The sequence below is a fragment of the Rhinopithecus bieti genome, unplaced genomic scaffold (genome assembly GCF_001698545.2).
Source record: "Rhinopithecus bieti isolate Rb0 unplaced genomic scaffold, ASM169854v2 scaffold_4655, whole genome shotgun sequence".
In the NCBI taxonomy this organism is placed as follows: Eukaryota; Metazoa; Chordata; class Mammalia; order Primates; family Cercopithecidae; genus Rhinopithecus; species Rhinopithecus bieti.
Genome location: NW_016804517.1, coordinates 547,408 through 560,064, shown reverse-complemented (window position 1 = coordinate 560,064; position 12,657 = coordinate 547,408). Strand labels below are relative to the sequence as shown.

Below are 12,657 nucleotides of genomic sequence, written 5' to 3'. Positions count from 1 at the left end.
CTTTGGTTTCGAGAGGTGTGCCTCTAAGTTTAGGCGTGCCTGTAAATGTTAACCAAGAAGAAAAGGGGCCAACCTATGAATGCTGAAAATTTGGAGACGTTCTGTGCAGGAAACCATCTTCAGGGCAACAGATGTTCTTTTTGACATACTATTTTGTAGCATGTCAATGCCTGAACATTAGTAATGATGACTAATATAGTGGATTGATTAGAAATGAAGTTCTACTCAAGACCCATTAATGTAGGAACATCAAGTTAAACTTTTTTCTTTTCCACTCTGGAAACATAGTTTTCACTCTGAAATCATAGTTTCCACTCTGAACACAGTAATAACATTGAACATTAGTAATGATAAAAATATTTATAGCAGCCTATTATATGCATTTTAAACACATCATCTCTGATTGTCATGATAATCCCATGATATAGGTTATAATATTACCAATTTTCAGATTACAAAAAAAAAAAAAAAAAAACACTAAGGCCCAGAGAACATGGGTAACTTCCCAAGATCACTCAATGAATAGGCGGCAGAGGTAATTAGAGTCTGGGTCCAAAGCTTAAGTACTCTTTGTCTTCTTTATACTATATTTGGCTTTTCCTAGCCAAAACAAGGAGGTATTGCTTACTTTTACTTTATCATTGTTATTTGGCATAACATCAAAATAATTAGGAGCGGTTTCTAATTAGTTTCTAGTACTTAAGTGTATAAAACAGGATAAAATCAATTGATGAGGATTAGGATAAGGAAAATAAAATAAAACTAGGGGCAAGTTTCACGTATAAAAATGTGTGCTGTGCCATACATTTTGTAAGTAAGAGTCTCTAAAGATTGCTTCATAAGAAGTGAATAATGACTTTGGGAACACTTGGTAACCCCTAGGACTCAAAAGATTGGGTGTGAGAAGTGATCATTAATAAGCATATGTATTAGGCAAAATATAGTGAGATGAACCTGGCACAAATGCTCGCTGAATGCACTTAGAAATATCAGGCAACTCATCCTACAGAGCATACAGGTTAGAATGTCTATTTTAAGAAGGAGCGGATATTTACTAAATACTAATTCGAGCAAAGTTCTACAAAAATAACACCGGCCATGAATATTCAGGCATTGACATGCTACAATATAGCATATCAAAAAGAACATCTGTTGCCCTAAAGATGGTTTCCTGCACAGAACGTCTCCAAATTTTCAGCATTCATAGGTTGGCCCCTTTTCTTCTTGGTTAACATTTACAGGCACGCCTAAACTTAGAGGCACACCTCTCGAAACCAAGAAGACACTTAAAGAGAAAAGGAGTAAAGATGGTGATGGGCTTATAAAGAGGAATGTAACAGTGTCTTTGAAGGAAACGCTAACTTATGAAAACGTGGTCCCAAGTTCCTTAAATCTGGATCACCATACGACTTTTGTAATACTTATTATTTCCCCAGCTGGCATATAAACTGGAGTTCAAGTGGGAAAAAACAAGGTATTGTTCAGATTTACGATTTTTTGGATCAGGCAAAGATTCTGAGCAATAACCTATTAAAAAACCCAGCTGCTGATTTGAGTATGTAAGTATATGGGAGGAACGTATGAGGAACACATGTATCTGGAGTGGTGGTAAATACAGAGCATGTTTGCTTCGCAAAGCAGATTAGCTCATACTTAATAATAGAGTAAATCTGCTGAGCCATGACTCAATGCACCCAAATTCTCTAGATTGCTATGTCTCTACACGCTAAGCCTTCGGGATCAACAAGCACACAACTTTGAGGGTGCTGTCTCACTGATGTCCGTATGAGCTCTGGTAGTCCAGGTCAAGATTATACCAAAGATTCAGGACTTAAATTCCTGCAGAATGTAAGCCCCTTTCCAAGTTCTCTGCTTTACTGTATCCTGTTTATTTTCAAACTCAAATGGAAAAAAAACAAAAAAACAAAAAAACACTTTGGGCTTCAAGAGGCACCCTGCAGCAAGGCCCAGCGATGTGAATTTTCAACAACCGTCTCAGGCAGATTTCATGCTGACGGTTCAGGCACTATACTTTGAAAAACACAGTATCACAGCTATCCTGTTTTGGCAGCCTGGGAGGCTAAGGTTTAGTCTGGGCTTTATTCACACCCAAAACAACTAAAAAAGCGGAGGAGTCTTTGAGTCAATCCCTGAAGCTCTGGCTAAGAGGAAACTCGCCTACGCTCCGGGGCAGCGACGCCGGCTCCACCTCAGCCACAGCTGTCTCAAACTCCTCCGGGTTTTCCGCCGGCTCCACCCGAGCCACAAGTCTACAGGGTTCCTCGGAGCTTTCCGCCGGGACGCAGGACCCACCGCCAGCTGCCGGTACCTCCTCGAGGACAGCGAAGCGCATCCCGACTGCCATCGGCCGGAAGCGCCCTCCAGACCCGCCCCCTGCCCTCCGGAGCCGGAAGCTTGGCAGCGGCAGCCGGTTCGGCGCTCTCCACGGTCTGCGCCGACAATGCTCCGCGCGCCCTGCTGCCCCCTCAGGACCTCCGTAGCGCCTGCCGCGGCCCTGGCTGCGGCGCTGCTCTCGTCGCTTGCGCGCTGCTCTTTTCTAGAGCCGAGGGACCCGGTGGACTCGTCGCTCAGTCCCTATTTCGGCACCAAGACTCGCTACGAGGATGTCAACCCCGGGCTGCTATCGGGCCCCGAAGCTCCGTGGCGGGACCCTGAGCTGCTGGAGGGAACTTGCACCCCGGTACAGCTGGTCGCCCTCATTCGCCACGGCACCCGCTATCCCACGGCCAAACAGATCCGCAAGCTGAGGCAGCTGCACGGGCTGCTGCAGGCCCGCGGGTCCAGGGATGGCGGGGCCGGTAATACCCGCAGCCGCGACCTGGGTGCAGCGCTGGCCGACTGGCCTTTGTGGTACGCGGACTGGATGGACGGGCAGCTGGTAGAGAAGGGACGGCAGGATATGCGACAGCTGGCGTTGCGTCTGGCGTCGCTCTTCCCGGCCCTTTTCAGCCGTGAGAACTACGGCCGCCTGCGGCTCATCACCAGTTCCAAGCACCGCTGCGTGGATAGCGGCGCCGCCTTCCTGCAGGGGCTGTGGCAACATTACCACCCTGGCTTGCCGCCGCCCAACGTCGCAGGTGACCCCTTGGGCGGCCCGTGTGCTGTCCGGTCCTCCCACCCGCCTTGGATCCCTCCCGCCTTCCCCAGACCCTGGGCTTTTCCGATGCCCACAGCTCTCTTTCCCCTGTTCCCAAGCCGTCATCCCTCGGGCTACGTCCATCCCTGTCGCGGGGTATTACAGACTTGGCTATCTCTTTGTCCCCTTACACGTATGTTCATTTATTCATCAGGTGTAATTTCAGCATCTTCTACACGCTCCCTGGTTTAGTAGAGTTGGGGATCCAACAGGATAGGGGACAGACAGGTCTCCCGCAATTTTTGCGCTCCCATTCCCAAATTCAATTGCCCCTTCGAGCGCCAACCTATCCCTTCCCCCTTCCCTGGCGTCTAGTTTCACAATTGGGCGCACGTTTTAAAAAACATAATCTAGAATTTTCTTCCTCAGGCTTTGCTTCCGATACTAGTTTTTCCTTCTTCTTCTTCTTTTTTAATCTTATCATCTTCTTCAGATGACAGTTTTAGACTTACAGCCTGTTTTAGGAACCTGATCTCAAGCTTTTGTGCCCTCCTTTTTTCTTCTGTTTTGTTCATGTTTTTACTCTAGCGTTCCCATCATTGTAGCTGTGGTCCGTGGTCACACGCAGTAACTTAACTCATTTATTCCATTAATTATACTTTTTCGAAATTTGAGAAATCATCTAGTAAGGCTCCATTATTTCACAGGTGAAGAACTCGAGCCCAAGAGTATGCCTTCTTAATTGTCTTTTTTAAGGTCTAGAATCCAAGTCTTCTGTTTTCCTAGAATGGTTCTTTTTCTCTTAGAAAATGTTGTAATAGTTACAAATGATAATGACAGCATACACCTCATGCTTATTGTGTGCCAGGTATGCCTCACATTTATTTTACAAAATCCTTACAACCACAATCCAGAGTTGATACTATTTTCCCCCATCTCAAAGATGAGGAAATTGATACACAAACACATTAAATAATTTGCCCATTTTCGTACAGCTACCTGTGTGGACCCAGGAAATCTGATTGAGAGCTTGCTCTCTTTACCATTTTGCTATACAGCTTCCATTTGTCCAATAGCATACCTGATAAGGAAAAAACAGGTAACACTTTTGTACCACAGAGATGAACAAGCGTTAATAGTTTCTTGATCACTTTTAAGGCCAGAATTGAAGTGAGGATTATTGTTTAGCTTCAAAGCCCAAGTGAAAAATTAGAAGTAGGCTGGTTTTGTAATTTCTTCTGTCGCTGTTGAACAGTGAAACCATCTGTAAGGAATTTCTCCACTGATTCTGTGTCATGTTATTGTGGATAATTCAGCTGACTTGTGTCTAATTATTTGTTGAATTGTGTTTTTTTAAAGATACACTTTTTCCATTAACGGGTGAAAATTCCTCATAAATCTGTTAACAGAATGTTGAAAGCAGAGCATATTTTAATATAACGCAATATCTATAGTGACTTTCTGGAACAAGTGAATTTTTGTTCTCAGATGGCATTGTGAAGACTGGCATTTGTCTCTCAGTACAGAGCCAGGGATGAAAATATTACGGTTCGGAATAAGCCCCCTCCTGACTGTTTTCAGTCTCAGATGGTAAACCCTTTGCCTGGCCACTTTGTTATTCTCTATAGACAATAGTTTTGCCTATTATGTACATCTGGTCTTTTGAGGGAGTCTGCTGAATTAGATTTGTAGTTTTATAGAAACAGAACAATGCCTTTGTTTTTGTTTAAAGACTAGCAATAATTAGATAACAACAGGGATAAAATACCCAGATCCACTTGGGAAATGACATTTTAGCAGCCACAGAAAAAAGGTGATAAAGTTAGCTTATTTTCCTTGTCAAGATATTTTCTTAAGAATTGCAATCAAATTGAGAAAGTGGGCAGAATTATCCATTTCAAGAGAGACACTTAAACATACATATTGATATTTTTTGCATACACATCCAAAGCCCAGATAAAACTATATTCAGTTTTCTCATATTTTATGGACAAAAATGATATACTTGGTGTTCTTTTCATGGTAAATTTTTGGATAAGTGATTGAAAAAAATGTGTGTTTTGAATATGACTGAAAATAAGGGCATGCCAGTAGTTGAAGAATGATTATGCATGCTTCTCCAATACATATTTGTTGCCAAATTGGGGGAATAATGTAATTTATTAAAGTCTAAATAGAAAGTTATCTGGGGCTTCAGTTAGAAGATAAACTAAGTCACAGGCACCAGCACAGTGAAGCACAGGAGACCCGGAACATCAGTGCGTTTTGTGCTGTTGTCAGTCGTTTTTGTCCAAAGCAGAATCTTTTGTAAAGTAACACAGAGTTGGGAAAGTCAATTGAGAAAATAAAATACCCTGTTTAGACTTTGGCTTAGAGTGAAAAAATAGATTCCATATGTTGAATTCTCTCTCACCTTGTAAGTGGAAACTTTGCTGATTTTTAGTTTGCTTTCTCAAGTTTTCCGTGCCTGACAGAAACAGTACTTATAAATGTATAAAGCAGTTTCATTGCATAGCATCACTACAACACATTTGATCTTCAATCTCTGTTTCTTTAGTCTTTTCTAGCTATTCTCATGCATTACAGACATTATAAATCGGGAATAATTTTACCCTATGACTTTCCTGATCAGTATGTGCTTATTTCAGCTTGAGGATTAGTAAGATGTTAGTGTTCCTTTTTCACACTTAACATTTTCAATAATTTGAAACTGTCGTTTATGTCAGTGATTTACAGATATATATATATATATATAAATATAAATTTTTCTCTCTTTCAGATATGGAGTGTGGACCTCCAAGGGTTAATGATAAACTAATGAGATTTTTTGATCATTGTGAGAAGTTTTTAACTGAAGTGGAAAAAAATGCTACAGCTCTTTATCACGTGGAAGCCTTCAAAACTGGACCAGAAATGCAGAACATTTTAAAAAAAGTTGCAGCTACTTTGCAAGTGCCAGTAAATGATTTAAATGCAGGTAATATGCCTGTTGTCTTTAAACTTATGGTTTAAATAATTTTGAACTGTGAAAATGAAAATAAGGAAACAGAATTTTTTTTAAACGCCCACAATTGATTTAGGTTAAGAAAATAATATGTTCTAGGTCAAAAAAATTGTATACCTTGTGCTTACTATTTACCGTGTTTAGATTCATATTCTTCTTTGAGTGTTATTTAAGTTAATGCACAAGATTCTAGCTATATTCTGGAATTTTTTTGAGGGCAGAGTATATAAAGCCTCAACTGTAGGCATTATTTTTAAAACAAATTATCTTTTCTGAATTTCCCCCTCATAAAGTGATACAAATGAAAAAATCATATTAATTCTTTAGCTTTTGAAGCAGTTCAAATGTACCTGTTAATGTGTAAGAGAAGTAAGTTTAAGAAAGTGGGAAGCAAAGTACTATGATGTTTTTTGAGTCTTTTATATGTAGCCTTGCTGAGAAGATGAGTAGTCATGTCTATTATAAGTTATTGCAGTGGATGGGCTGACCATGCAGCTTAGCATCCAAACTGGTGGGACACTTTTGAAAGTGAAAGGGAACACTATTAATAATTTTGCCAGGAAAGCAGGTGGGAAACCAGGGCACATGGTCACCCAGTAATGGGAGATTAAGAAAATAAGATTTTTTTGTTTTCTAGGAATTTATATTCCACAGGGCAGATGTTGACAAAGATACGTGCAAAGATTGTAGATTACATTATACTCTGAATTAATTTCCAAAAGCCTGGAAGTAGATGTTGGGGAAAAAAATAGATTAGAATTTGTCAGTCACAGGGCCTGGATGCTTTATAAGGATCAAAAAGAAGATGCCTAGACTAGCATTTGAAATTGAATGTTTTCTGTCTCTCCAAACTGGCAGTACATTGGCATCACCCATGGAGCTTTAAAAATTATTTACTTTATTGGGAAATAATTCAAACATAAAGATAACAAAAAAGGCTAATGTAGTGAACATCCCTATACCCACCGCTTGGTTTTACTCAATTTTAACTTTGTGCTTCAGTTACTTGCCTTAAATAAATTGAGGTCCATTGGTCCCTTTCCTGGATCCCATTCTTTCCTTTCTCCCCAATGTTAATTGTTGTCATGAATTGAGCGTTTATATTATCCCATGTTTTATACATAAATGAGATATTGTTTTGCAGATTTTAAAACTTTTAAGAATGATACCAAAGTTTATACCAGTCTGAAATTTGATTTTATGCAGATTTTGTTTTGATGTAATGTTTGTAATTCTAGTCCTACATTTTAAATGTATGTATTCCATTCTATAAGTATACCAGTATCAAGCCATTATTCTGTTAGTAGGCATTTAGGTTGTTGAAAAAGATTTTATTTAAACTATTTTTAGTCTCTGAATGGGCAAGAATTATGTATTTTACTGATGGAGTAACAGCAACTTCTTTTTGGAGGCAATATTAATATAGTGGTTAAAATAATGTATTCTGGAATTGGACTATTTGCATTTGAATCTTGACTCTACTATCCTATTGAATAACTGTGATTTTTGACAAGTTTCTTAATATCTTTATGCCACAGTTTCCTTCTTTGTAAAATGAATGTGGGAATTATTCTTGTCTTGTAGGATTATTGCAAAGATTATATAAGATTAATTCATACAAAGCATTTAGTACCTGGCACAGTAATTGCGCAATAAATACTTTTGCTATTTAAATACCCTTTTGTTTACATAGAGGGGTGATGCTATATGTATTTTCAGTAACTTTACTATTTTTACTTAACAATATATTTGTCTCTAGACAAATACAGAACTGTCTCATTCTTTTAAATCCTGTGTTATTTCGTGGGACATATGAATGACTCAATTTGTAAGTCAATGCTAGTTAAATTATTTAACCCATCATCTAATTTTACTGCTGTAAGAGGCTGTTGCTAATGCAGTCCAGATTCTTTTTATAAACCATTTTCCTACTGAAATTTTTCTTAGTTTTTAACACTTTCAGGTAATGCTACAATGAACACTCTTGTAGTCTGTTTTTTACACTTGAGAGTTTATTTGTAAGATAAAATAGGTGAGGCTGGGTGCCGTGGCATAACCTATAATCCCAGCACTTTGGGAGGCCAAGGTGGTTGGATCACTTGAGCCCAGGAGTTCGAGACTAGTCTTGGCTGCATGGTGAAACCCTTCCTCTATCAAAGATACAAAAATTAGCCAGTCTCATTATCTGATCTCTAAATAAATAAATAGATTTTAAAAAATGTTTTTTAAAGATAAATAGGTGAAATTGCTGGGTGAACACACATGAATATTTTATATCTTGACATATACTTTGAAATTATTCTCTGAAGGTATAGTAAAAATTTATGTCCACAGTATATGAGAATGTTCATTTTCCCGTGTCTTCCAACAGTAGATATTATTAGTCATTTTAATTTTTGCCAATTTGATTAATGAAAAATAGTATCTAGTTTTAATTTGCAGTTCTTTGATTACTTCTGAAAGTGAACATCTTTTCATGTTTAGTAGCCATTTGCATTTCTTCTGAGAATTGCCCCTTCATAACTTTGTTCATTTTCTATTGGGTTATTTTTGTTTTCTTATGAATCACAAATACCTTTTATGTGTTATAGGTATATTAATTATATCTTTTAATTCTGCCTGACAAAGGATTCGCCCTTTGCTTGTTGTATGTTGTTAATATTTTAATTTTTTCCTTATTTCTTAGGTTTGTTGATGGTGCCTTTGATTGCACAGAAGTTTACATCTTTTAAATAGCCATATCTGTCTCTTCATTATGGCTTCTGAGTGTTGTATTTTGTCCAGGAATCCTCCCACCCCAAGATTATTATATTTTCCTATTGTCTTCCTTTTTTGTTGTTTTATTTTTTTCTCAGGGGAGCGGAGGGAAAGGGTCTATTTCGTTTTTTAAATATTTAAATTTCTTACCCACCTGAAAGATTTTTGAGGTTCTGAAAGATTGACCAAGAAATCAGAAGGGTCATAACAGATAAGTCAGAGCTATAACTTAAATAAGATCATGTATCTAACTTCTTTACTTTGTAAGTGGGGAAATTGACACTTAAGAGAGCTTACCCAGGATAATTAGTGGCAAAGTCAGGTCTCAGCCTGTCTTGATCTGATGCTTTTTCTCCCTGTGCTCTGAAGAGTTGTTTGGTGAATTTTTTTTTTTCCAGTTAACTCTCTTCTAGTTAAAGAATATACCGTTTGGACTGACTTCATAGTTTCGGAATTAGAGCTTTGAGTGTAAATAAGCCAGATCCTTTCATCAAATGTACCTGGTACTTACAAGCCACTATATTGTATCAGGTATTGAGATTATAAAACCTTTTCTTTACATGAGCAAAGTTTTGAATGGCTTTTCTGTATATTTCCAATGAAATGTATTTTTTTGTATTGTATACTGCTTCAGGGGAATTCTTTAAACTCAGAACTAGCGCAAAATGCATGTAACGTCAGTTGATTTTTGGTCCCACTTGCCTTTAGGAAAACAGGAAACGCAGTAAAATTAAAGAAAAATCAAAGCAGTGGAGGCAACCACTGCAGTTGAATTTTTTTCTCTCTAGCATTAAATATCACCTACTTCTCACTGAGTAGAAAGCAGCAGTGTTTTATTTACTAACAAAGGCTACTTTTTATAGCCCAAGCATTCATTCCCTTATCCCTTCTCTTCAATACCCGTATGTATCTCAAGAGTAATGTAATCAGCAAATTAGCAGTGTAAAAATCCTAGTAACTTATTCTGAAATCCACTTCGGAAATCATTTGAGCAGCTAAATTTGAAAAACTGATGTTGGTACCAACATTTCTCTCTAGTGTGTGATTTTCCCCTTTGTGCTTCTGTTCCTTGGCTGTCTCTCCTTCCCCCTCACTTAGCTTATACTTCTTCCCTCTCTATCTCTGTAGTCTTCTCTCTCCTTTTGTATCTTTTCTGTACTTGCTGCTGCTTCTTAGTTATAAAATGAATTGTGTAATTTAAACTGTTCAATAAATGTACTTTGTTATTTGTAATTTTTCAAGTCAGGTACTAAAACCTTTATAACCTTAGCCCCCCCCCTCCTTGAACCCTCTAAAATTAACAAAATCATGTTAAGTTTTATATAGCAAGTCCTTGGATTACACTTTTTGTTGATATTGCTAGGCAAATATGTTCTTAACAAGTAATTGCCTGAGACAGGAGGATTGCTTGAGCCCAGGAATCCGAGGTTGCAGTGAGCTGTGATCACCACTGCACTCCAGCCTGGACAAGACAGCAAGACCCTGTCCAAAAAAAAAAGGCAGGGGAGGCAGAAAAAAGTTACCAATTACAGAAAATTTCTTAGTTTTTTTGGACTGAAATTTATACTTCTCATGGTTTCTTCCTGATAGTTCAGTTCTGCCCCCTTAGATTATACAGAGCAAGTCTCTTAATGCTTTGATAGCCAGGAAGAAACTAAATAATTTCTTCCCCAAACCGAAGATGTCTATTTTATTGAGCTGTACCACACAAAGATATTTAACCTTTGAAAAATTGCAGAAAATAATGACCCACAAAATTTTACCTTTTTTTCCCCCCCCAGATTTAATTCAAGTAGCCTTTTTCACCTGTTCATTTGACCTGGCAATTAAAGGTGTTAAATCTCCTTGGTGTGATGTTTTTGACATAGATGATGCAAAGGTAAGTATTATTTTTGCAGTTTCTTTGCTTTTTAAAAAAATTTTTTTTTTGGCTTGCTTGTTTGCATTTGGTTACTTGAAGCAGCTTTTCAGAAAATGAGCAGTTAGGGAACATAAATTGTTTTGTGACTAACTCCTAATTTTCCTTGAATAAAGAGAGATTAAAGGTTCACATTGGTCCCACCTACTTGTAAATAGTTCAGGTTCAAAAAACTCTGGAAACATTTTTTCCATGGTGATTTGATTTCTAAATCAACCCATTTACAGACCTACCTTTAACCAACCCATCATCAAATTTTACTGCTTGGAAGGGATTGTAGAGCTGATATAATCCCATATTCTTCTTATAGGAAGCCAAAGCTCAGAGAGAATAAATGGTTTTCCAAAGTCCTAGTGACTATTTTATAACATTTTTCATGGGAAATTGTGTTCGGTGTTTTACAGTGAACATTCGTATGTCCTTCGCCTATATTTACCAGCTGTTAACCTTTTTTGCCACATTTCCTTTGTCAGTCTCTCTATTATATTAGTTTCCTGTTGCTGCTCTAACAAGTTACCACAAACTTAGTGGCTTTAAACAATATAAGTTTATTATCTTATGGTTCTGGAGGTCAGAAGTTCAAATTGAATCTTACAGGGCTGAAATCAAGGTATCAATAGAGCTGTATTCTTTCAGGGGGCTTTAGGAGAACATCCATATCCTGCTTTTTCTGATCTCCAGAGGCTACTTGCATTTCCTGTCACTCAAACTTCGGATGGGTACATCTCCAACTCTTAACTGTCCTTCCTGCCTGCCTCTTGTAAGGATACTTGTTGATTACACTGGGCCCACCTAGATAGTTCAGGATTTATCTCTCCATCTCGAGATTCATAACTTAATCACATTGGCAGATTCCCTTTTATCAGGTAAGGTAACATATTCGTAGGATCTCAGGGATTAGAATGTGGACATATGGGAGCAGTTTTTTCTGTCCACCATGTATATATAATCTTCTTGTACCCCTCACTATCAGGATGTTTCACCCTTAAATACTTGGGCATGCATCTAGGACAAGAACATTCTTTTGTATAACCACAATACAGTATACCATAGTTATATTTATGTGTATAATGTATACCACAGTATTTTCTAATATACAGTCAACTTTCAAATTTTCACATCCTAAGTCTTTTATAGCTGTTTTTTGTTTGTTTTGTTTTGTAAGATTCAGGATCTGATAAGGGATCATTCATCGCATTTGGTTGCATTTCTTTTAGTCTCATTTAACCTGAAAGAGTGCTCCAGCCTTCCTTTTGCCCTTTGTACATTGGTATTTTGGAGGAGTCTAGGCCAGGTTTTTTGCAGAATGCTTTTGGATGTGTCTGATATTTTTTACTTAGGATTAGATTCAGATTAAACATTTTTGACAAGAGCCCTACATAAGTGATATATCCTTCTCAGTGCATCATGTCAGAAGGACTGATGTCCATTTGTCACGTCATTGATTATTATTATCATTATTATTATCATCATTATTTTTGAGACACTGTCTCTCTCTGTCGCCCAGGCTGCAGTGCAGTGACACAATCTTGGTTCACTGAAACCTCCGCTCCCCAGATGCAAGTGATTCTTGACCATTTGATCATTTGATTACAATGGTGTCTGCCTGATCTCTTTATTGTAGAGGTACTTTTTTTCTTGTAAATAAAGAACTTCTTTACCGGGCATGGTGTCTCATGCCTGTTATCCCAGCACTTTGGGTATTTTCTATTATTTTCTTCTTCAGTGATTTGATAGAAAATAATTTATCCTGGCTTTGGACTTTCACTGTGAAATAGGTTATATACTGAAGTATTTACAGGTGAAATAAAATGATACCTGGGATTTGCTTCAAAATAATTCAGTGGTAGTGGTAGGAGCAAAGCTGAAATGGGACTGGTT

At 38.0% G+C, this 12,657-nt stretch overlaps 1 protein-coding gene across 2 annotated transcripts in view; it reads left to right on the top strand.

Annotated features, from left to right (window-relative positions):
* The first annotated feature begins 1,869 nt into the window (after nucleotides 1–1,869).
* MINPP1 (multiple inositol-polyphosphate phosphatase 1) overlaps nucleotides 1,870–12,657 on the top strand; it is a 53,177-nt gene continuing 42,389 nt past the window's right edge. The window contains exons 1-3 of one of the 2 annotated variants that reach the window (XM_017868865.1): nucleotides 1,870–3,098; nucleotides 5,877–6,074; nucleotides 10,640–10,737. In XM_017868865.1, coding sequence (XP_017724354.1) covers nucleotides 2,462–3,098; nucleotides 5,877–6,074; nucleotides 10,640–10,737 — 933 coding nt within the window. In that variant the 5' untranslated portion in view covers nucleotides 1,870–2,461. Of the gene's footprint in view, nucleotides 3,099–5,357; nucleotides 5,764–5,876; nucleotides 6,075–10,639; nucleotides 10,738–12,657 lie in introns of those variants that run through there. The other variant, XM_017868866.1, reaches the window with a different exon arrangement.